This window comes from Salvia splendens, chromosome 11, assembly GCF_004379255.2.
Source record: "Salvia splendens isolate huo1 chromosome 11, SspV2, whole genome shotgun sequence".
Taxonomy (NCBI): Eukaryota; Viridiplantae; Streptophyta; class Magnoliopsida; order Lamiales; family Lamiaceae; genus Salvia; species Salvia splendens.
Genome location: NC_056042.1, coordinates 4,615,466 through 4,641,815, shown reverse-complemented (window position 1 = coordinate 4,641,815; position 26,350 = coordinate 4,615,466). Strand labels below are relative to the sequence as shown.

General features: G+C 38.2%; 3 protein-coding genes across 4 annotated transcripts in view; 1 reads left to right on the top strand and 2 right to left on the bottom strand.

Moving 5' to 3' along the window:
* LOC121756375 (peptidyl-prolyl cis-trans isomerase FKBP16-1, chloroplastic-like) overlaps positions 1–26,350 on the bottom strand; it is a 542,442-nt gene that overhangs the window by 252,824 nt on the left and 263,268 nt on the right. The window lies entirely within an intron of this gene.
* On the bottom strand, positions 8,845–14,528 carry LOC121756337 (ABC transporter C family member 3-like). Its single transcript, XM_042151855.1, has 10 exons — positions 12,031–14,528; positions 11,794–11,880; positions 11,086–11,715; positions 10,784–10,945; positions 10,348–10,642; positions 10,049–10,263; positions 9,657–9,962; positions 9,517–9,580; positions 9,197–9,436; positions 8,845–9,122 (listed from the first exon to the last, which is right to left on the bottom strand). Exons 1-10 carry the CDS (start codon positions 14,371–14,373, stop codon positions 8,992–8,994), a joined length of 4,473 nt encoding a protein of 1,490 aa, XP_042007789.1. The 5' UTR covers positions 14,374–14,528; the 3' UTR covers positions 8,845–8,991.
* On the top strand, positions 23,795–26,241 carry LOC121754322 (salviol synthase-like). Its single transcript, XM_042149700.1, has 3 exons — positions 23,795–24,148; positions 24,362–24,961; positions 25,478–26,241. The coding sequence occupies exons 1-3, from the start codon at positions 23,795–23,797 to the stop codon at positions 26,099–26,101; spliced, it is 1,578 nt and encodes a 525-aa protein (XP_042005634.1). The 3' UTR covers positions 26,102–26,241.

Sequence of the window (26,350 nt, the reverse complement as noted above, 5' to 3'; positions counted from 1 at the left end):
AGTTTAATTATGTAATTTTTTATTTTTAGTATTTTAATTATGTAATTTTTAATTTTTAGGATTTTAATTATGTCTTTTTATTTTATTTGTAATTTGTAATTTTTATTGTGGTTTTTTTAATGAATTTTAGTATTATGAAAATGTTTTTGTGTAATTGAATTTTATATTAATTGTGCTCGTCCTTGCGGAAGAGCACAGTTGTGGGTGTTGTGCTCTTGCCAGAGAGCAGGCATGAATAGTACCGCTCGGGCCCACAACCGTGCCGCTGGCAATAGCACGGTTGTGGGTGCTCTTAGGATCTGCAAATAGCTTTATGTAAGTTTTTAATTTTGTTGTCTCCAGAAAACCTAATTTTGTTTCCCTCTCCAGAAATGTGTTTCAATTAAAAAAAAAATTTGCAAACATTTTGAATTTCTACAAAAAAAATTCTATAAATTTCTTCACACAGTACTTTGGTAGTAGTTGCCCGCGCAATATTCAAAGTATTTCCGAATTTGAGCCAGCAAATAACAATCACTGAATATTAAGCTTATGTTTTCATTAATTTTATTTAGAATTAAACATGTTTTAAATACATGCTAAAATTTAAATAATTTTTTATAGCATCTTTAGTCAAACATGAGACTTGTACTGATGATGCACTTCATTATCAATTGATCGGAAGCCAAAATCGGTAAATAAATAAAAGTGGAGTATGTTACTGAAAATTAAAATTGATATAGAGAGACAATTATTTTTTTCTCTAGAAAAGAATAGTACTACTAGTAATTTTTAATTTCTTGTAGATGTAACTGGACAAAAGGTTAAAAAGCTGTGGTAGTATTTCACTAATGGTATTCTACTATTTAAAATTTTAAATAGCAATAACGAGTAACTTATTATTGTTGTCACAGAAGTGTTCATTAAACAATGCAAGAATATCATTAATATAAGCAAATCTTATTTTACTAATCTAAAGTGCAAGAATATCAATAATATAAGCAAATCTTATCTTACTAATCTAAATTGCCTGTTTTGGTAGTATTTCACTAAGTAATATAGTTGGTATTCTACTATTTAAAATTTTAAATAGCAATAACGAGTAACTTATTATTGTTGTCACAGAAGTGTTCATTAAACAATGCAAGAATATCATTAATATAAGCAAATCTTATTTTACTAATCTAAAAGTGCAAGAATATCATTAATATAAGCAAATATTATCTTACTAATCTAAATTGCTTGTTTGGTGAAATGACATTTTTACCCTTTTTAGAGGGAAATTGAGAAATGTAAGGCAATCCGCAACGCGTCTCGTTGCTGTCTCTATCTCGTCTCGGAGAGACGAGACGGCGTTGCAGCCCTCCATCTTGGTCTCGTCTCGGCGGGTGTCTCGTCCCGAAGGGACGGCTGGCGCGACAGCTCGCCACGCGCCAGTGCCACGTGGTGCTAGGCATGACGCCCACTCGCCGGCCCGCGAGTGGGCGTCGTCACGCTGACGCAATAAATCATTTTTTTAAAAAAAATCGATTTTAATATAAAAAAAATTATAACGGTAATGTTACCATTTTTTACCGTTCAACGGTATTTTTGTTACTCTATAAATACTCCTCTTTCATCCTCATTATACACACAAACACACATCTATTCTTCTCAATTCATCTCTCTTTCCTCTCCAATTTTCATCTCACCTCTCCAATCTTCATCTCAAAATGTTCGGCGACGGAAACGAGGGCGGCTATGGCGGATATGACTTGAACACGTTTGGTGACTGGGGGGCATGTACAATGTCTTGGGTGCTGCAGGTTCCAGTTCGTCGACGTCGGGCACCCAAGGCTCGTCGACGCCGGCGACGTACCAACCACCCCATTTTGATGTGGATGCATACATCGTCCCTCCGCCCCGAGGTATTCGCAGGGATTATCCCAAATTAGGGAGAATTTTCTGGATGAACCCACTCCGGAAGGAGCACGAGGTGGTGGAAGCTCCGGGGGTCGCGCATTCGACGTCGTGGAGGAAGAGGAGGAGGAGAACGCAGAGGAGGAGGATATCGGCCGTCATCCATACAGCCGCAAAGAGACGATGACTCTGTTCAACGCTTGGGTCAGCGTCTCGTACGATCTCATCGTCTGGAATCAACAAACCCGCAAGTGTTTATGGGAAAAGGTCACCGACGCCTACAACGAGAACAAGCCGAAGGGGTCCCGCCGCCGCACCATGAAGATGCTCCGCATTCATTTTGACCGGGTCGACAGAGATGTCAAAAAATTTTACGGAATCTACAAGAATGAAGCGGCGAATTACCAAAGTGGAGCCAGTGGAGCCGACATTCTGAGAGCGGCTTTGCGAGTCTTTTTTTACGACAACTGCAAAGAATTCAAACATGTCGATGTTTGGGAGGCGGTCAGAGACGTTGAAAGGTGGGCTGGCGGTGTCCAGTCCAGCACAGGCTCGAGCTCGAAACGCACGAAGCAAACGGCGGGTGGCCAATACTCGTCTAGTGAGGGCGAGTCAGACAACGCCTCACAAGAGGTTGAGGGCACAACCACCGATGCGGGGGGTTCCTCCCGTGGGCGCCATCGGCCGCAAGGGACCACGGCGGCGAAGACGGCTAGAGGGAGGAGGGGCTGAGGCGAATCAAGCCAGGCGGGCTCGGGCTCGGGCTCGAACACCCTATTGTCCATGTACTTAACTGTCACGATGGTTGACACTTCCCCGCATGACGTCTCTCCAATATTAAACCCATCTTGCCGGAATTAAGTTTATGGCAAGACAAATTGGTATTCCGCCTCCAGGTAGCTTGAGTGCACCGCCACCGCCTTCGAGGGATGATTCGTCGGCGGAGTAGTTTTTATAATTTCTATAAAATTGTATTTTAAATTATGTAATTTTTATTTTTTTAAAGATTTTAATTATGTGTTTTTTTTTATTTTTTTAAATTTTAAGTTGTAATTTTATTTTATTTAATGAAGTGTGTTTTTATTAATTGAATTTGTTGGAAATAAAAATAAAAAATGAAATTGAATGAATAGTTAAAGGGTGAGATAGTTAAGAAATGGAGGGTTGCAAGTGCTCCCTCTTAGTTAAGAGACGGGATGAAAAGTACAGTGTGGCCCATGAATAGTGAAGAGATGAGACGGTTAAGAGACAGCGTTGCGGATGGCCTAAGCTGACCGTGCAATTGTTATTTTTTATTTTTTTTATAAAATTGTAACACTCTTCTCAAAATTACATAATTTATTGGGTAAATAATAGTCCCAATGGAATGAAAGCTTCTTAAGCAAATTACACATAATAAAGCATCGTTAATTGTGCTTCCTGTCAAAACGAGAGAAAGAGAGAGGTGAGAAGAAAAAAAGAATAGGAAGGAAGAAGAGAGAAGCCCCGGCGGCGACGACTGTGTAGATCTGAGATTCTCCCAAAATCGGCCGGTGACCCATGGCTGCTCCGGCTCCGACCTCATGCTATGTGTCTCCATGGAATAGAATTTTGAAGAGAACAGAGGATAGAGGAGGAGAAATAGTGTAACCGAAGATGAAAATTTCTTGAAAAAACTGAATAATGGAGAAGAGGCGCTGCGGCGGCGGTGCTGTTGTTTATTTTTGTTTATTTTAGAAAACCTAGGGGACCCTTTTGGGAGTAGTATTGATGAATGTGCATATAATTTCTTCTTTTAATTCTTAATTAATAGACATGTGTGGTTTAGTTGGTTTTGTGATATACATGTATAGTATAAGTAAATTGAAAATATGTAAAATATTTCTTAAAAAAAGTGTTAATTAGTACTATGACTCATTATTAGATTTTGTTTTGAGTTTTATTAATATTTGTAGGTAAAAATAAACGATATAATAAGAAGTTAACAAATGCACAATTAAAATAATAAAATTATAAAAATACATAACATATCACAAATTTAAAGTAAGTAAACAATTTAATTATAGTATAAAGTTTGTGATGTGTTTTTATATTTTAAAAATATGGATATTCATGGTAATCAATTATCATATTTAATGGAGTAAAAGATTATGTAATATTTAATTTGTAATATATATAATAGTTATGTAAATATTATTTATATATATATGGTCCTATTAGGTTGAGATTTTTTAGCTTAATTGAGAATTGAGATGCATTTTCAGCCACTCATCCACAACATTTTCGAAATGTCAACTGCAAGTAGATTATGTCAACTCGGGGGTATTATCATCAATAGCTTGCAAATCAAATGTCTATAGTCTGCACATCAAATGTCAACAACTTATAGTTGACATTATGTGTGTATAGTTGATATGAAATGTATATGTAGTTGACATTATATGTGTAGTTGACATGAATTGTGTATGTAGTTGATACAAATCGTACACATAGTTGACATTATATGTGTGTAGTTGACATTATATATGTGTAGTTGACATGGATTGTACACATAGTTGACATTATATGTGTAGTTGACGTTATATGTGTGTAGTTGACATAAATTGTATATGTAGTTGACAAAAAAAAACTAAAAAAATTTTAAAAAAATATTTTTTTTTTAAAATTAAAATTTAAAAAATATTTATTGAATAAAATGTACAATGAAATTACCATTCTGTCATTTCATAATTAATTAATCTAAAAATATTTTCCATGTGCCAAATTCTGGACAACTTATTAAAAAAATGAGTGACTCATAATGCATCTCAATTCTCAATTAGGCTAAAAAATCTCAATTGATCACGACCCTATATATATGTATATTTTTTTATATTTTTTTCGACCCCACGTGTTCAGTTTTCCGTCATTGCCTCCATCTCCCTATCATGGTATTTACAACTGTCACTTCGCTCATCTCTAGATTTATCCAAAGATCCAATCTTTACCAGCCGGGGTGGAAGCGAACGACAGTAGCGGCTGTGGCGTAAGAGAGAGAGATATGAGTATTAAAATTGAAAAATTAGATAGGTATTTTCTTACTTTTATCAGCCTATATAAATGGCTTTTATTGTATTTTTGTAACCACTTTTTTAAAAATGTAGCCAATAATGAAAAACTTTCTCCTTTCGTTCTCTCTCTTCTTCAAGCTTTTCATCTGCATTTTTCCTTCATTCTCCTTCGATGGAGATTTATCCATCATCTTCTTCTCCATTTTTCACAATGAGAAGAAGAGAGGAAAGAGATAGAGAAGAGTCGGCGTCGCTCGCCGGCGACACGGCTGTGCAGGCGGGATAGCGCGAGGGGTGAGGAAGGTGGGGCAGCGAGGGAGAGAGAGGCAACGAGCGTGGTATTGTGCCTTGCGGCGGCGGAGAGACTGATGTTTAGTAGGTCGGCGGACAAGAGGAGGTGTCCGGTGGCGGCGGGAAGCTGGTGTTCAATTGTTCCACTGATTAGAGGGAAGAGAGAAGGAAATGAGGGAATGGAGGGAATCGCCGGCATCGCTCGCCGGGGACGCGGATGAGCAGGCACGGCAGCTGGCGGTGAGAAAGGCGAGGCGGCGAGCGGGTGGGAGGAATTCTTGAATATTCAAAAGTATTAATCATTTTTATAATTGATGTCTAAAGCTTCAAAGCTTGGCACATCGATTTTGTCGTCAATCTTAAAAAATACTCATAAGAAAGTAATTATTAAAAATAAACCTATACAAAAATTCTACACAATTTATTATTTAAAAGAATAAAAAAGTGTTTCAAAAATATGGATAAAGAAACAAAAATATGCAAGTACACTATTAATCATCAATCTTAAAAATGATTAGTAAGAAAGCTGTTAATTACATAAATATATTTTATTAATTACTAAAATAGTATATTATAAAAGTCTAAAAAATATTAAATGTAGGTTAAAAAAAAGAAAAAAGAAGAAACGAAAAAGAGAAAATACACTATAATTGTGCGTTTAATTCACTATCTTTTGCTTATTCTCTTTCATTTAATATTTGAAATATTTGTGCATATATAAAAGGGAAATTTCTAGAAATTTACATAAATGCCATTGTAATTAATTTAAATTTATATAGTACTCCCTCCGTCCCACGGTAGTAGAGACGTTTCATTTTCAGCAACCGTTTTGGAAAAATAATACTAATATATAGTTAAAGTATAGAAAAAGTAACGTAAGAGATAGAATAATATAGATAAAACTCTTATCTATATTATTCTCTCTCTTATTTTACTCTCTCTACACTTTAACTATTTATTATCATTTTTTCAAAATAAGTGCTCAAAATGAAACGCATCAAAATAAGTGCCACGCCCAAGTATCCTCTTCGAACGAATATCCTCTAAAACGCAGAAATTTGGGTGCATCAGAAGAGTACAATTTAATTCTCTTGTTACATGACTGATAGACATAATCGCTGAGATAATGTCGGGACATATATACAGTTCTCGAGACGCAAAGTAGGAGATATTTCAATAGTGCCAGACCCTTCGACAGTAATCAACTCCCCACTAGTTGTTTTAATATAATTCTTAGTAATCTTACTCATATTAATAAAGTCATTCCTATCTGGGGTCATAGTATCTGTTGCCCCACAATAAAAAATCCAACCCTTCGTCATATTAGCCCATTTATTTACATGAAATGCAACGGAAATTTTTTCTAGGGGGCAAAAGGATTTTTTGACACAAAATCACACATATGGGGGCTAATATCCGAATTTTTATCACACTGGGGGTCAAACAACAATTTCGAATATTCTGGGAGGCCTTCTTACAAATCATGGGGTTTCAATTCTAATTTTGAGAACTTAAGGGGAGGGTGGCGTGTTTTACCAAAATGCTTAGGGTTTGGTTTCAAACCAAACCCATTACCTCCACTGATCGACGCCGCTCCTTCCCTCCCGGTGAAATTGTCGGCTCCCCGGACGTTGCTGCCATCGGTTGGGCCCTCTTGACTTTCGGCTAGTACGCGACCGGTCGTTCCCCCATGATTTCCATGTTGATTTCGTGGTTGACCCTCCTCGGTGATTCCGACGGCCATTTTTGCCTGCGGCTGTGCCGCCCTCATCCCCTGCCTCTCCTCCCACCACTCCGAGTATCCGAGTCGTTCGAAGCACGTCTCGTATGTATGCTTGGGTTTCTGGCAGTGTGTACACCAGAGAACGGATTTATCCGGTCGTCCTCCCTATCGGCTGGCAGCGACGGTGGAGCGAGGTGGTCCTCCGTTCCGGTATGGTGGGCGCTGACTCTGGGCAACGAATCCACTCCCGATGTCGTCCCCAGATGATGTATTGCCGGCGTCTCCGCCGATGGCTTCACGAGTGGGGAATGAAGGTACCGGTGGCATGATTTGGCGTCGAGCCGCCTCCATCTTCACCCACTCGTAGGCTGATTCCACTGATGGGTAGGGGTCCTCCTTGAGGATGTCTCGTTTGATTGAGTCGTATTCTGGATTCAATCTGGCCAGAAACTTGAACAACCGTTTCTCGTTTGAATGGGTTCGGTATTGATTGACTCCCTTGTCGCAACACGTAATTGGCTGCTTCTGGCAGCGATCGACATTGATCCACAGCCCGTGGATCCTCCGGTAATACGTTTCCAAGTCCATATTGCCTTGTTTGATAGTGATTATTTTCTCCTCCAGGTCGTAGATGAGGTATTTGTCTGCCTTGTTCTCGAATGTTACGGCTAGACTATCCCACAACGCTTTTGATGTTTGATGATGAGCGAAATCGGCGATAATTTCATTCTCAATGTTATCGACGATCCACGAGAATACCACCAAATCATCCTCGTCCCAGTCATCGTATCCCCTGCTCCCCGGTTCTGGGGTTCTTTTCGGATGTGTGCGTAGGCTCCTCGGCCTCCTATCTTGACTTTCATAAGTCTAGACCACAATGAGTAGTTTTTTCCGTTGAGCTTGAATGCCACTGTGACATTCTTGCTATTCTTCAATTTTGCTGGTTGTTCTGGATCGGTTTTGTTGTCCTCTGTTGACATTTTTGTTACAGGATTGGTTATTTTGGTTCTTGGCTAAGGAATGTCGGGATTGGTATTCGGCTGTGATGAGAATTCTCTGAGCCATGATCGTTTTTCTGGCTCTGATGCCATGTCAAAAGGAATCAGTAAAGAAGGGATTTTCATATATTCATTCATATGTTCATTATACATTAGGCACTATTATATAGTATTAGGATAGACTATACAAGGAAAAACACTTAATTACATTGATTTGGTATCTTCTATGTTTAGTAGAATATATTCTTCCATATCTTCTGTAATTTGGAGAATATCCTCCGTGATCTTCGTAATCTTCTCCAACACTTCCTACATGACTACTCGAGCCGTCGTTGATCATTTCTACTTGTTGTTTGTTTGTGTTTTTTTTTAATCTAAAAGAGAAGGAAATGTCCTTGTTTTTCCCTCCATTAATTATTAACAAAATAAAAGTCAAGAAAGTGATTTTGCTTGGGAAGCAAAAAACTTGATGGGCAAGCCTATGCTGGAAGTGAAACCTAGTGGAAAAGATGTCAATGTAAGAACTTATAATCACCCATTTCATTATTGCTTTTATAGATAATAGTATCATGGAAAATGTGTGTTAGTTATATCCCCATTCATGGAAAATAAGGGCAAGAAGTACATAGAATGGTAGAATCAAGTTGAGGATTACATAATGATTTATCAATGAAGCCTAATATTTCAAATTTGAATGGGTTTTTACGATTACATTTGTTTTTTCAGTAAATGGTCAATTTTCCTAGTAGAGATAGAGAAGAGTAATTAATAATTTCTTTTATAGATGTATCTGGATAAAGGATGGTATAGTGTACATTTTGTTTGGTTTCTGATTAAAGCTGTGGTAATTGATTAAGTAATTAATAAGTACCTACTACTTTGAATATCAATAATGAGTGATTTATCATTTAGATAACAAAAAGAGTTCACCAAACAGTGCAATAATATCATTAGTAAATTGTGCAAGAACTAATAAGGCCTGTTCTCCCTCAACAAAAACAAAAGAACTTGTATGAATTATAGACAAGTTCCACCATCATCGTCATTGTCATGCAAAAGAAGAACATTTCTGTTATTGATTCAGATTTGAAAGATGTTCAACACTAGAGCTTGATCTGAGCCTGTATTCTGCCACCAGCTTCGCAAACAGAGACGAATTATCCACCAACAGCTTCTCCGGCGTCTCGTATTCCTTAAGCAATCCTGCACCACAAAAACACAACCAACTCAATCCCAACTAAATCTTTCACACACTGATCATGCCACAGCACACGTACCGTTATCTAACAGCACAACCATGTCGCTGTCCAGCACCGATGTTATCCTGTGTGCAATCGTTATAACTGTCGAGTCACAGAAATGGTTCCTCAGGGTTTGCTGGATCAGGTTATCAGTTGCTGTGTCAACAGACGCTGTTGCCTCATCAAGCACAAGAACCTTGCTTTTCTTCAGTAGCACGCGCCCGAGACAAACCAGCTGCCTTTGTCCCACGCTCCAGTTCTCTCCATTCTCAGACACTGCTTCACCACAAGTCAAACTCATCGAGTAAATAATCAAGTCGAATAACAAGGAAGAACAATCAATGCTCGAGATTAACCTGCAAAATCAAGCTTCTCTGGCTTTTTCCTAACCTCATCACCAAGCTGGCATTTATCAAGAGCCTAAACAAAAGCAGAAACAAAACATTTAGCCAACACGCAAATCATGAGTGCGAATTATCAACTAAACCAAACGAACCTCCCATATCTGCTCATCAGTATACTCTTCAAGGGGGTCGAGGTTAGTTCGAACAGTTCCCTCAAACATTGTTGGATCCTGTGGAATTATGCTCAACTTGGATCGTAAATCATGAAGTCCAATAGCTGAGATATTGATACCATCGATCAGTATCTGTCCGACTGTTGGTTCTACAATCCGGAAGAGAGTCTGAATAAGGGTTGATTTGCCACTTCCTGTTCTTCCTACTATGCCAGTCCTCTTCCCTCCAAAGAAAGTACATGTTAGGCCTCGTAGCACGAAGGGTAAGTGAGGACCGTATCGAACCTACAACAACAGTTATAATGTCACCACAACGACAACTAAAGCATTCTGAAACAATCAACAACAATGCAGCCCATCGAAAAAACCACCTGAAGGTCTTGGATATTAACTTCTCCTTGGGTAGGCCAGCAACTCTGAGGCCTGTTCGACTCTATGACAAGAGGAGGCTCACTTGGAAGTGAAGTATACTGAAGTATTCTTTCAACAGATATGATTTTGTTCTCCATAAAGCAAAGGTTCCACACAACCCAGGCTTGATACATATTTAAATTGAGGCCATAAGTCACTGCTAAACCAGCAATACCTGCATTGCATATTATGAGTATAACAACTTTAAATCAATTCAGCACGTAAGTTTTAGTATACGGTATATTTGCACAACACTCACTTGGATCAATAGTTCCTTCTGGAAGTGTAATCAGGAAAATCAGTGCACAGGTAAACGTCAAGAGAGACAACACATCCAGACGAAGGCATAGCCATTCCATCGCACCCGCTGTATGAAACTTTGGTCGTGAATATCCATCTATCAGCCTCAAGCTAATGTCTCGGAATCGAGATTCTTGATCAAAACTTCTAATGGTGATTGCTCCGGATAGTGTTTCTGAGAAATGTTGTATGACTGGAGCTTTGCTCACTCCACAAAGTCGGGCAAGTTCTCGTGCAGCAGCTATGTAATAACGCTGGAAAGGAAAATACTGAATTAACTAATCATCGAATTGTATTCAACTTCATGTTAGCATCTACCTATTCACATAATAGGCAACATAATTTGAAGACAGGGACATCTGAAAGCATAGCAAAAAGGAATTCAATGACTTTACCTGTAACAATATGCAAATTGTTACTACTGGAATGAAAATGATGAAGACCTGCCAAGCTACTTGCGTCATGACAGCAACAACTCCTAGAAGCTGAATTATGGAAAAAGAGAACTGCGCAATGATACCCATGCTCAAATCAACAGCGCTTTGGTCCGTAGATGCCTGGCAAAGAACAAAGCGTTCATCAAAAGTTACTCCTTAAGCAGCTTGACTTCCGAAGAGAATTTCAGTCAGTGCTAATTAAAGTGTAAGAAACCTTATATCATAAGCTAAAAAGAAAACAAAATAGCATTGTCACATACTCTATTCAAAATCCGCCCACTTGGAGTGGAATCAAAGAAAGACATGGGTGCACGGAATATGCAGAGGTGCATCTTGTTAAAGAGTATCTTTGCAGTCTTGTAGGTCATGGTCACAACAGATAAAGACCTTCCCAAAACGCAAAAAGAACTTCCAACAGACAGAGCAACGTAGACGAGGATAAGGGTAGAGCTTCCAACTGGAGGTGCTTCATCCTTGGAGACAGGAGTTGCCCATGCCATCCAATAATTGCTTCCAATTTGAAGTACCTGAAACGCAACCTGAGCTAGCAAAGCAAAGAGTGCCAGGAGTCCGCCATATGATGTTGTAATATAGTTCCAATAAACTGACAGTCCAACACTTCCTTTCACTCTTTCTTCATCTTGAACAAGCTGGCCCTTTGTTTCCTCATTCTTGTTATCATTTCCGTGTTTCTTTGATTCCTGTCTTTGCAAAACAGGTTCAGCATTTGCAGAGCTGCTTCCCTCACCATTCGCTGATTTCTCGGTAATAATAGAGTCGAGAGCTGATAAAGCCTCATCGTGTGCACCAACAAGTTCCATGAAATCGCTTCCTGATTTGAGAATATCGCTGTACCTGCCCGCTTGTTTAATCTGTCCTTCTTTCATAACCTGATGAGTAAAAGATATGCCATATGTCACATAATTAAAGTATGCAAAAAATCATCAATTTAGAGATGAACAACTCACCAGAATAAGGTCAGCAGCAGGCAGAAACTCGACTTGATGAGTAACATAAATAATGGTTTTGGAATTCAGAATCCCCATGATGCATTCCTGGCATTTCATATAAATCATGTAAGTACGTGAATTGGACCTTAAAACAAGAGCTGTGATGGGATTAAGAAGACGATCAACACTATCATCACAAAAAAGTATCATAAATACAGTATATATATAAAAAAATGAGGAACACTTTGTACTTACATTGAAAAGATGAGTGCCTGTATGTGCATCCACAGCACTGAATGGATCATCAAATATATAAATATCGGCATCTTGGTAAAGAGCTCGCGCAATCTGTATCCTCTGCTTCTGTCCACCACTCATGTTGATTCCCCTCTCACCAATAAGAGTTTGATCCCCAAAAGGTAGAATCTCCAGGTCCTTATTCAATGAACATGCTTCGAGGACCCTATTGTATCGCTCTCTATCCATTTTCTTACCAAACAGTATATTTTCTTCTATTTTTCCACTTTGTATCCAAGCCGACTGAGCAACATAGGCTTTTGTTCCTGAAAGACTAACTGTTCCAGATATTTTTGGTATTTCCCCCAAAACACTAGAAAGTAAGCTAGACTTTCCAGAACCAACCATGCCACAAACTGCAACCCTCATTCCACGCGACACTCTAAAATTAATATCTATCAATGTAGGACTAGAAGATGATGCATCCCAAGAAAATTTTCCATCTATTACCTCAATGGCAATATCAGAACTACCAACCGGAAGCTTCTCGACTACATCTGGTGGTAGGTCGTCACGAGAAAGGAATGACGCAATTCGATCAAGAGAAACTTTGGTCTGAACTATCATGGCTATTGTGTCAGGCAGATTGTAAATTGGCTCTTGAAGAATCCGAAAGGTTGCCAGCGCAGATAGTATCTTTCCCGACTCTAGTGGGATTCCCATCAACACACAAGCACCAAAAGTTACCACAGACACAAACGTAGGAGCACCCCAAAAGAGAAATGAAGTGAGAGCTGAGGTGTAAAGGTATCTTGCCAACCACTTGGCTTCTACAATCCTAAGTTCCTGAATTCTAGAGAGAAATTGCAACTCCCACGCCTGAAGTTTAAGGATTCTCATGTTCCTCAAGACTTCCGAAGTTGCCTTCATCCTTTTATCTTTAGATTTCATTAGCCCGTCCTGAAATTTCTCCTGCAATTTCCCAAGTGGGACATTTGCTAGCATGACAACAACAGTAGCAGCAAGTGTAGCTATTGAAGCAAGCCCTAGATCTTTATACAATATAATTAATGCTAAGACGACCTGCAGAATCACCATCCATGGATCATGCATATACCAACCGAATTCACCTATCCTCTCAGCATCAACTGCCATGAAATTTATAATTTCCCCCGTTGTATGTTCATTCTTAGATTGACATGAAAGCGTCAATCCCTTATTATATATTTTGGCAACTAATGCTGCTCTTGCCCTATAACCCCCCTGTTGAACCCTGAAAAACCAATGTCTCTGTGCAAAGCACTCGAACATCTTTGCAATGGTAAACGCAGAAACTAATATATAGCCCTCATTTGCAAAATGTGTACTTCCATTCAAGTACTTTACAAAGATATCAATGAGGTAAGGGCCAACATAAGAAGCCAACGTGTAAATCAACACACAAATAGCAGAAATCGCAACCTCCCTCCAAGCGGTAAAAAGCAACCCCTTTGCCAGCATGGCCGCAGTAACTCGTTTACTTCCTCCACTATAGGACTCCAACTTATAATTCAAAACTGGAAACGCCTCTCTAGTAGTGTCCAAGCCGGCAAGCTGAGGAACATCCTCGAGATCCAAGGCTTTCTTGTATCCTTGCGCGATTAAAGGACTCATCCACGAGAAAGTAAAGAGACTATAAACACCAGCACTGCCATAAGGGGTGACAGTCTCATCCCCTTTGGCGGCCGGCGTCTCAGACTCTATACCATTTCTAGACCTATCATGCAAAAGGGGTTCTTCAAGGATAGTGTTGCCATCCTCCCTTTTCCCACCCCAAACCCCAGTGAAACAGAACACTAAACTCATAAGGACTGAAACAACATCAGAGGCCCAAAAAAGAGTCGACAAATTTTTGGCTTTTTCGAAATAAAGAAGGTCTGTTACAATGCAATAACAAGACACACAAAAGAACAGCCCCCACCAAAGCCTCAGAACGAGGGGATACTTGGTTTCTTTCGAATTCGAGAAATAGACATGCAAGAAGAGAAAGAGACACAACCAAGAAAGTGTTTTGACAGCCAAGTCTGATAAAGTTAGGATCTTTTCATCACTCCAGCCATTTGCATACCAATAGAAGAGGTTCAAAAAGCATAGAGTGAGATTGAAGAGTGAAAGGCCTAAAGAGGAGAAAAGGGTTGTTTTGTAGTATGAGACATTGCTATGTTTATGGTTTTCATCGCCGTTTCTCCTAAATTTCTTGTGAAGCCACGAAACAAGTACAATAAAAAACAAAATCAAGTGCAAGGAGGTCGTCAAGAAACGCAATAGGAGTGGATTGATTAGAGAGGAAAAAAGGCGGGAATTGGAGAGGAAAACTGACATACCGTGAGGGATGATGATGAAGATGGAATCCTATTGCGTTTGTGAGAGTGTGTAGAGTGAGTGATGAGTCATGAGTGAAAGAAAGTTGGTATCTCTCCTTCCTTTATACTATACCACTTGTGTTCAGTTCTACAATACATCATCCATCCAATAGCAAACGAGTCTTGGTAGATAATTTGCAATTTTTGTTTGCTTGTGATTTCCCTCTAAAAAAGGAGAAGACAAGTAGATGTCGCAATCCTAGTTAGTCACTCCATTAACAAAATAAAAGTCAAGAAAGTGATGTTTTTGCTTGGGTAGCAAAAAAACTTGGTGGCCAAGGATATGGTGGAAATCGAAAAGTTGGAGGAAACCAAGAGGAAAGGATATCTGATTTTATTCAATAATTATCCTATCAATCTGAGAATTTTAGATTAAAAAGGCACACTTTTTATTGGTTTTATATATAATATCATGGAAATGTGTGTTAGCTGTCCCCATGAAACTAAGAGCATCTCCAGTGGGCGGATGTCCCACTCGGACATCCACTAGGACATCCCAAAAACACCTCCTGCCACATCACTAGGACATCCCACCCCATTGCCACATCACTAGGACATCCTCTGCATAATCCGCCCTTCTCATCGCCCTTCCCACTAGGACATCCCGCAATAAAAAAAAATCATAAATTCACAAATAAAACAATTTACGTTTACGGAAAATAAAATTTGACCGAAAATACGAACGGGAAAAATTAACAACTGCATCGGAAAAAACATACATGATTCGAAAAAAAAAAATTACATAGAGTTTAAAAAAAATAAAGGACAAAAAAAAAATTAAAACGAGCCGTATAAAATTCAACGAACCGTATATATAGAGTTTAAAAAAAAACGGGACGTCCGACCGGACGTGCGAATGAAATAAAATTCAACGAGCCGTATATATAGAGTTAAAAAAAAAATTAAAACGGGACGTCCGACTTGAAGTCACAGTGGCGGACGTCCGCCCGCCCGTCGCCGGGACGTCCGAGGACACCCGATGTCCTCACGGGACGTCCGTATCCGACCTTCGACCTCCCAACGGCGGACGTCCCGGTCGCCCTTCCCGGTGTCCGACCGGACGTCCTACCGGAGGGGCGCCATAAGAGATGCTCTAAGAGCGTCCATAATGGTTTTCGCCCAACCATAGCTCAACCATAAACTCCTCATGCCACATCATTAGCACTAAAAATCCTCGTGCCACATCATCAGGACAAGCAAATAGCTCAGCAATAGCCTAGCAATAGCCTAGCCACATCACTCAAAATTATATAAAACAAATAATTGACAATCACACAAAATACAGAATTAAATTTACGACACAGATACGGGAAAATCCAATAATTTTATTTAAATTAAAAAAAAAAGTACATTTAAAAAAATTACATAATTAAAAAAAATAACGCCGTGCATTCTTCCGCGCCCACAGCTCTTCAATTAAATCCTTTTGGAGTCGAATATGAGCATTCGTTTGACGCATGTCGGCATGTGCTTGGAGGAGGTCGGCATCATCGTGCGGGACCCCCCTTCGTACGTTGGAGGCGGCCATGCCGTGGCTTGGACCGGCTTTATTATCGTCGTTGGCCCAACTAGTTAGTTGTATACCTTCATCTTCGACATTCATGTTGTGCATGATAATACATGCGTACATTATATCAGCAATGCAGTCGATATGCCATAAACTCGTTGGACCACTAATTGCCGCCCATCGAGACTGGAGCACATCAAATGCGCGCTCCACGTCCTTGCGCGCCGACTCCTGTCGTTCCGCAAAGTAGGCCTTCCTCTCATTTGATGCGCATCTGATCGTCTTCACAAAGACGGGCCACCTAGGGTATATCTCATCTGCCAAGTAGTAGCCCATATCATGCCGGTTGCCGTTGGCGACAAAACTAATGGTCGGACCGACGCCTTGGCACTGCTCGTTGAAAAGGGGCGAAGAGTTGAGGACGTTGAGGTCGTTGTTCGACCCGGCTATCCCAAAATACGCATGCCAAATCCACAGCCGGTAGTCAGATACGGCCTCGAGGATCATCGTGGGATTCTTTCCCTTGTAGCCGGTCGTGTAGAACCCTTTTCAGGCAGCGGGACAGTTCTTCCACTCCCAATGCATACAATCTATGCTGCCTAACATACCCGGGAACACATGCTTCTCCCCGTGCATCTGCATCAGATCCTGGCAGTCTTCGGGGGTAGGGCTTCGAAGGTACTGATCACGAAAAATTTCAATCACGCCCTGACAGAAATACTTCATACATTCAAGGGCAGTCGTCTCACCGATGTGGAGGTACTCGTCCCACATGTCTGTCGCGTCTCCGTAGGCCAACTGCCTGATTGCCACAATGCACTTTTGAATAGGTGTGCGGTCGGGTTTGCCAGCTGCATCGTGCCTGAAGCGGAAATACAGATATCGATACTCCAAGGCGTTAACAATACGCATAAACAGGGCTCTACCCATCCTAAAACGGCGCCTGAAAAAGTTGGCGTTGAACCGCGGCTCCTGTGCGAAGTAGTCTTCGTATAGGCGCTGATGTGCAGCTACGTGATCACGATCAATCAATGTTCGGTGGTGGACAACTGGTCGTGGTTGAGGTACCGCCGGCTGCAAGGCCCTCTGCATCAGCTGATCAATCTCACGGTTCGTATAGGCCTCTACCACTTCGTTCATTCGACGTTCGTGCTCCTCAGCATCCCCACCACTACCACCAACGTTGTTCATTTCCCGTTGTTGATCTTGTACAGAAATTAAAATAGAGAGGGTACTCGTTAAAACAAGTGGTGCGAATGAAAATGACGTGCAAAGCGTGTATATATAGTGTTTAGAAAATTTTAAAAAAAATTCGCTCGCCGATCTGGAGCCTGCAATGGCGGCAAGCGGACCGGCAAGCGCATCGGCCAGCGCTCGCCGATTTTTTCGCCGAAATGACGCTCGCCGGTTACAATGGTTCGGCGAGCGAACCGGCGAGCGTCGGAGATCGGCTAGCCGGTCCGCTCGCCGCAATTGTGGATGCTCTAAGCACAACAAGTTACATAGAATGTTAGAATCAAGTTATATGAGGATTACATAATGATTTTGTGGGTTGGTTTACCAATGATGCCTAATGTTTTTAAATTTGTATGGGTTTTTAAAACGAGGGGTGTTAATCTGGCTATAGGTAAATCCAATTCGAAAATATTCGGATAATAAAATATTTGATTTTGAGTAGTGCTATTTAAGTCATTTTGGTACTGGAAATTTGATTTTTCAAAACTGGATACCCAAGTTAGGTATTCGGAACCCGAATGTGATTTGGGTTTAAGTTGTTAAATCGGAAGTTTTAGGTTCGGTCGTTGGGATATATGAAAATTTCGGATCGGAAATCTTAGGATACTCAAATTAATATCCCTATTCATGACTAATGATTTTTTCCATTTAGATTTTGTATATCTATTCATTCACAACCACGGGTATAAATTACTTTTACATATAAGTAATTAAAATAGATAAGAATTCTATATGTGGGTATATTAAAAAATTTGTGAAAAGCCAAAATATATGGATTAATTTTTATGATTTGCGATTACACGAAATGCGATTTTTGGATACATGAATATCCATTATGAATCCAATCAATTCGAAATATTTAATTTAATTTGATTTTTTTTTAATTTTTGGCTGGCATTCAAATAAATTGGTTGAGGCATATTTTGAGAGCCAAACAAAAGTACTCCCCTCTATCAGAAAAATTATTAATTTATTTCCTCTTTTGCACACATTGCATTTAAATTAAAGTTATACATCATTTAGTACATTTAGTACTTTTCCAGTTTCCTCTTTATTAATTTATTTCCTCTTTTGCACACATCACATTTAGTACTTTCTTCATGGAGTATTTTATTACTATAAGCTATCCGTTTCTTAACATCTGCGTTTGGACCTCATGGTTAGTAAGGATAATGATCCTAATATATATCATGGTTTGTGTAGTATATTTTTTATTACTATTATATTTGGTGAAAAATAGAGATATCATCTTATATTTTATATAGATTAAAATAATCTCAATAATATATATGTATAAGTTAAAAATAAAAAAATGAAGGAGAATCTTAATTTATTCTACTATATTGATTCAAGTTTCAAAACTGTTTGTTAACCTTAACCCATCAAAATTGTAGGTTAATAATCTAAGTGAAACATAGATTTCAAGACGGATTTCCTCAGATCATAAAATAACATGGGTTATTTACTAAGGTCAATATAATGCCAAAGCGCAGTTAAAGTTAGAAAAGAACCTGTAAATTTTTGTAACGTATTGTAGTTATCAAACAGTACCCCCTAATATATATTTGAAGTTATTTCAATTAACAAAGTTTACAGATTCACCAATTTACATTCGGCCGTCGAGCATCGTTAAATAACTGATTGATTTACCAACCAATCATCAAACAAAGTTTGGTGCAAAAATGACGAGCTAGAAACATTGTGATAAATACTAATGTAATTCAGTTACCTACTTTTTTTTAATTAATATCATTCTGATTTCTGATTATATTGGCTACTAAGTGAATGATTTCGTCTAACTACATAAATAGTTCGATTATTTTTTTTAAAATGACCTGAATCATGAAACAATTGAAATGACTCTAACTTAATCTAATTATTTCAAAAGTAAATATCGACAAATTTATCCTATAAACATAAATTAATATTATTCTGGTTGTATTGCCTATTATATAAAAATTAGGACTATGATAGAATATTTTTTTTGAAAATTAATTTTGACCATCCATGAAAAAATATCTTTTTCTTATAACTAGATAACTTATATATTCAATCATATAACGTGTCATTTACTTATAGTTGCAGTGGTTACTAATTACTAATAGAATTTATGACTTTTTAGGGGGTCAAATTTCAATACGGCACAACTATAAAACATTTTGTGAGACAATCTTTGTGGGATGGAGGGAGTAACATATAACTATTCCACATGAAAAAACTGAAACTTGAAACTGAAAAATAGTAGTAACTAGTACTCCCTCCGTCCTATAAGAATATGCATTTTTTCCTTTTTAGTCCGTCCCACAAGAATATACACTTTCTAATTTTAGAAAGTCTTTTCTCTTGAATGAGGTGAGACTCATTCTCCACTAACAATACTTTATATACTTTTTCTCTCTACCTCTCTCTTACTTCACCAATTTTACATTAAAACCCGTGATGTCCCCAAAATGCATATTCTTTGGGGACGGAGGGAGTAATATATAACTATCCAACATCAGTGTCAAGAGAAAACTGAAACTAGTATATAAATTTAATGGGTCATTCCTTCTATCAGTAACTAGTTTTAAAATGAAACTCATGAATAATGTTTTGATTTTTAACTAGTTTTAAAATGAAACCCATGAATAATGTTTTGATTTTCCATGATATAATACAAAAACCAATATCTTTTATCCCAAAATATGCTTAGTAGAAAATAAATGAATTTTGTTTTCCCAAAACCTCAACTCCGATAACAAATGCTAAAATAGTGTAGGGTGAAGAGAGACAAATACAATACATGCCATTTTCTCATGTAAATTGATCAAATAAAGTAAGGTGAAGAGAGACAATACATCTTATCTTAAGCACTTGATGCAATGCATATGTTACTAGAAAACACGCTACTTCACTTCAAATTCAAATAATTATTCACGTGAAATATTTCGCTCTACTGTTCTATAAACGGAGACTGACTTATTCCCTAACTAATGATAGATGTAGGAAATAGAACTCATGGAGTCGGATCAGATACCGTGAAAAAAAAAGTGCATCAAAAGGTAGAATCTATGCGATGATCATTGTTGACAATGACATACAAAAGCGCAAATGAACCCTAATTTTAGAATACCACTCCGACATTCCGAAATATCTTACAGTTGTCCGCTTCTTGCTTTACTTCAATTTGTAGATGTTCATTTCAATTTAATATCATCTAATGCTAATTTTATTATTACTTTAAAAGTTTTATGGATGAGTTTATTTTATTATACGTAATTTCACACTATATTTTCTCAATTTCTTTTTGGTAATCATATCTTGGTCCATTAAATGAAATCAAATTCAAGCTACATCCAAAAAATTGAAAATTAATTTATAAATATTAAAACTACATGTTGAACCATGTATTTTAACTGGCTTAACCTCGCGACTACGAGCCCTGTCTGGAACCACTTGCCACTATTCATGGACCGTAAACGGTCCATCTTGAAAGGCAACCGTAACCAATCACTATATGTAGATGCCTTCATCATAATGAGTACCAATATAAAGAAAATTTTGGAACTATTGAACTCATAAAAAAAACAGTATAAAATTACTTAATTCATATAAAAAAAACAAACAAATATAAAGATAGCAGTATTAAATTAAGTATCTTTTAAAAAGTAACAGTATTTGAAGTAAAACCATATACCATATTGGACATTAAATGTTGTCAATAAATATTCTAGACAATCGTATTTATTTTAAATTTTGATGTTATTAATAGTACTAGTATTTTAATTGGAGCGATGATATATATGTCATTTTGCTATCACTTATTTACCATTTCCCTCTATAGATCTATCTAGCAATGCGACTATATATAGCTGCAAAGCTGTGTTACTTGTGTTTGAATACACATATAAATTGGCAAAATTACAAAGATTAATTTGTAATTTTAGTTCCATTATATAGTACTATATAGAAATGATTTAGAGTTGAAACATGAAATATTATTATAATAGACATAAGACATCCAACGAAACGTTGTCTAAGAAAGACGACAAAAGTAATTACATAAGTTCCAGCCCACACGTTTGACGGTAGAAATTAAGTTCATTTTGTTGGAACTTGAAACTAAAGTCTATTTCCAACATTTTATGAAACTCAGTTCTTTCTTTATTTATATTCATTTTTCAAAAACAGTAAATTAATTTAACTGGCTAGCGAATTGACTACCCAAACTGATACTTTAAGAGCATCTCCTATGGCGCCCCTCCGGTAGGACGTCCGGTCGGACACCAGGAAGGGCGACGGGACGTCCGCCGTTGGGAGGTCGGAGGTCGGATACGGACGTCCCGTGAGGACGTCGGGTGTCCTCGGACGTCCCGGGGACGGGCGGGTGGACGGGCGCCACTGTGGCGAAGGTCGGACGTCCCGGTCGGACGTCCGATATTTGATTTTTTTTTTTTTTAAATTCTATATATACGGCTCGTTGAACTTCATTTCATTTGCACCACTTGTGTTAACAAGTTTCTCTCTTCTTTTACTACAAATTTCATTTCTACAAATTAAATTATTGTGATTTTTTTAATTGCGGGATGTCCTAGTGGGAAGGGCGATGGGAAGGGCGGATATGCAGGGGATGTCCTAGTGATGTGGCAGTGGGGTGGGATGTCCTAGTGACGTGGCAGGAGGTGTTTTTGGGATGTCCTAGTGGATGTCCGAGTGGGATGTCCGCCCACTGGAGATGCTCTAAAGTTTAAAATCTCTAACTCTTTTATGTATGTAGTAACTCATTTAGGAACCTGAGTTGCACTACATTTCCTTTAGAAAGAGTTAAGTTCAGAAATCAAATAAAATAGGAGTATGTTTTTGTCAAACAGAGAAAATATTTCCCCTCACTTCCAAAATGACGGCACCCTAATTGGTCAACGAACAATACGTAATATATGCATGCATTAAAAAATACTCCCTCCGTTTCTTCATAGTTGATGCAAAATTTTTCGGCAGTGAGTTTAAGAAAAAGATGTTGAATGTGTTAAATAAATAGATAAAAAAAGTAAGAGATGGAAAAAAATATAGAGAATAAAGTAGAAAGTGAATAAAGTAGAGATAATAAAGTAAGAGAGAGTAAAGTAAAAAAAAGAAAAAAGTTACTATATAGGGAAATGACTCAACTATGAGAGAACTTCCCAAAATGAAAAAATGACTCAACTATGGACAAAACGGAGGGAGTAGTACTTTGTTGACTAAGTAAATTCAAAGAGTTCGTTGATAACTTAACTTAGTACTCTATCTATACCTCTTTAATTGAATCGTTTCTAAACTTTCTATTATACACAAAATCAAGAAAAAATGGTTAATGTATCAAGTATAGAGAATAAAATAGAAGATAAAATAAAGTAAAATAAATGAAAAAAGAATACAGTAAAAAATGTATTAATTTTGTTAAAAATAAAAGTGACTCAATTATTAATAAGGAACAGAGAGTATTACTTTGAGGACTCGTAGGAAAAAAAATTTATAGAGAAGATTTATTAATTAATTCCAGCATATATTTTAAAATTTATAAATTATTTTCAGGAAGTTATATTTGTTTTATTTTCAAAAAGCAAAATAAGAAAAAAGATGGCTTCCTTAATTGCAAATTGAATGACTACATAGTGGACCAATGCAGCCCACTTGACTGGAAACTCACCAAGAAGAAAATGTTCAAACATATGATGTCTTCCAAACTATTGTTTTCAAATCATATATATGTGGTCCATAACTATTTATTATAAAAGAATTATTATATTTTCTCATATTCACTATATATTCTCTGAAATAAGATTATAAGTAGGTGTGTAGTGTGTACACTTATAAATCCATAAAAGGTCGGTCAATATAATGCCTTCATTAATTCATAATTAGATTGTATTTCTAGATTTTAGTTAGTAAATACTTATGAATATTGCTTAATTATCCCTCCATTTTAACAATAACTATTACTAAAATAAATTTGACATAAATCATAGTATTTTTTGTTTCCAGAATATAAGTATTTAAAAGCACACCTGGTCTAAAAAGGCCTACAATTCTTGAAAAATATTCAAGTACCAACACTACGTAAACTGCAATTTATTTCTTCTTCTAGAGAGGTGTCTTAGACCAACTACATCTAACTTAAACACATTCTCACCAGAATGTTTATTTTTCTTTTAACTAAACATAAAACATGGTTAGGAATTAACTAATTAATTCTACAATACTAAATTTGTTCCAAAGTATTGCTTTGTTTATAAATTTGACAAACTTTTTATTTAATGTAAATTTTAAGTATGAACAATTTACTTAATGGCTACTGAAGTAATTAAGTTTCCGTATCTTTATATATATGTTTACTGATCTTCCATAAAAGTATTTACTGTAAAAGTTTATTATTGACATTAGTACCGTGATGAAATCGAAAAACGACTAAATAAAATTCACAACTTCTACGAATTTATGTCACCAAATCTTACTACAAAACGTTAAATTTTTTTAATGGATTGAGCGAAGAAAAATATTACTGTCACCAAATCTTACTACAAAACGTTAATATTGTGAGTGCATGGTTGGCCTCTAACTATTAATTTAAGAAAATATCCAAATTTTGACCAATGTAGACAATTCCATTGGACAGCAAACTATGTTTTTTAAATTACTTGTAAATTCAACTAATCATGTTGATATAAATAGAACATCAACAACACACCTCACGCATCATCAAATCACAATGGAGTTCCCATCTCTACTCTTATCCCTCCAAATCCTTATACCAACTCTCATCTTCCTCACACTTATCCTCACCAAAAAACGAGCCCCTAAACTCCCGCCGGGCCCGCGCCGCATCCCGGTGCTCGGCAACATGCACAACATGATCAGCGGCGAGGCCCCCCACCGCCTCCTCCACAAGCTCTCACAAAAATTCGGCCCCGTGATGCACCTCCAGCTCGGCGAGGTCTCCGTCGCCGTCATCTCCTCCCCCGAGGCCGCTAAACAGGTAATCAGTGGCGGAACCACGTAGAGTCAATAAAGGGGCTTAAGCCCCTAATCAATTACAATTTCAATTTTATTTATTTATATAATATTATCGTCAAATTCTCAATACTTTATGTTAATCATTGTGCAAAAGTCCTATTATCACAATAGAATTATTGAATATTACATTTAGCCTTTGCTAAAATAAATTTATTTCTTCGTCCGCCCCTGACAGGTGATGAAGACCCACGACATCCACTTCGCCTCGCGGTCCCCGATCATCGTGGCGGAGATCATCAGCTACGGGTGCACCAGCATCACCTTCAGCCCGTACGGCGAGTACTGGCGCCAGCTCCGCAAGATCACGACGCTCGAGCTCCTGAGCATGAAGCGCGTGCAGTCGTTCCGCTGGCTCCGGGAGAAGGTCTTCGTCGACCTCGCCAGAAAATTCGCCGGCGCCGGAGCGGAGGTGAACTTCTCTAAGAAGTTCAACGCGGCGACGTTTGGGTTGATCTCGAGGGCGGCGCTCGGGGACGGGACGAAGCAGGTGGAGTCTCTGCACCCGATGATCAACGAGCTCGCGGAGCTGTCGGCCGGGTTTGACATCGCCGACGTGTTTCCATCGGTGAAATTGTTCCAGTGGATGAGCAGGCTGAAGAAGAGGGTGTTGGTTATACACAAGGATATTGATAGGATTCTTGAGGAAGTCATCCACCAGCATAGAATTGCAAACAATGATGAACATCATGAAGATATTCTTGATGTTCTTCTCAAGTATCAGCAGGATGGCCTTGACTTCTCTCTCACCAAGGATAATGTCAAATCCGTCATCGTGGTTAGTGTTCTCTTCTGACTTATAGTTTATCACTCGTTGGTGCAAAGAAAGAACTGAAATCATTATATAAGTTTTACGAATGATTTCGTTTATCGCCAGTTGATTTCAAGTTGGACAGTTTGGCACAGTTTGGCACAAATAATAAGTGACCAAATAGTAAATCTGAACTTTAAATTTGGCACAGTTTGATGTAGGATTTCAGCCCAATCAGTCCGAACCAACTGAAATTATTATACAAATTTCATGGTTTTAAAGTTGTCTAAAGAGAACCGATTACTCTGAACTGATTTCTTCTAACTTATTGTATCGCTTGTTTGTGCAAAGAAAGAACTTAAATCACTATATGACTTTTATTGGCTAATTGAATCCATGGACTTCTATTATGATATTAGAGTGGTCGCTGAAAATTTAACTGATCTAGTATTTTATTTGTGCTGAATAAAAAAAATGACCTGAGTCGTCAATATATCTTGTGTAAAGAAAGAAGTGATTGATCAGAAGTGTTTGTTTGTTTAGGATATGTTGGCTGGAGGGAGCGAGACGTCCGGGACAACAGTCGAATGGGCAATGGCCGAACTCGTAAAAAATCCAAGAATCCTGGAGAAGGCACAGGAAGAGGTGAGGAGGGTTTTCGACGAAGAGGGAACCATAGAGGAGTCGCGTATTCAGGAATGCAAGTATCTTAAGCTAGTGGTGAAGGAGACTCTGAGGATGCATCCCGCGCTACCGCTGATGCTGCCGAGGAAATGCCGCGAGACGACCGAGGTGGACGGGTTCGTGATACCGGAGAACTCCCGGGTGATCGTCAACGGGTGGGCCATCAACAGAGACCCCAACTACTGGAAAGATGCCAACACTTTTCAACCGGAGAGGTTTCTTGACAATTTGGTGGATTTCAAGGGGAATAACTTTGAGTTTCTGCCATTCGGGAGTGGCCGGAGGATGTGCCCCGGGATGTCGTTCGGGCTCGCCAACGTCGAGTTTCCGCTTGCTCTGTTTTTGTACCATTTTGACTGGAAATTGGGGGGTGGGATCAAGCCTCAGGATTTGGATATGGAGGATGGGTTTGGGTTGACTGCCAGGAGGCTTAAACAGCTCTATCTTGTGCCTACTCTCACAAGGCCTTTGCCTGTCCAATGATGCAGCAATCCACTTTCATAATATTTTGGTTCATAAATATCTTGTTTTTATGTTTATCAATAATGTCTATTTAATCATATGTAATAAGTACAATGAAGTGACGAGTTTCATTTAATAAATTCATCAAATTTTGTCTTGTATATCTTTGTTGAGCTGGTCAAAGGTTTCTAGCTGATTGTGATACACACCTAAAATTTTAAGCACATAAAGTTGAAAAACAATGTTAAGTAAGAAAACTTGCAATCTTCA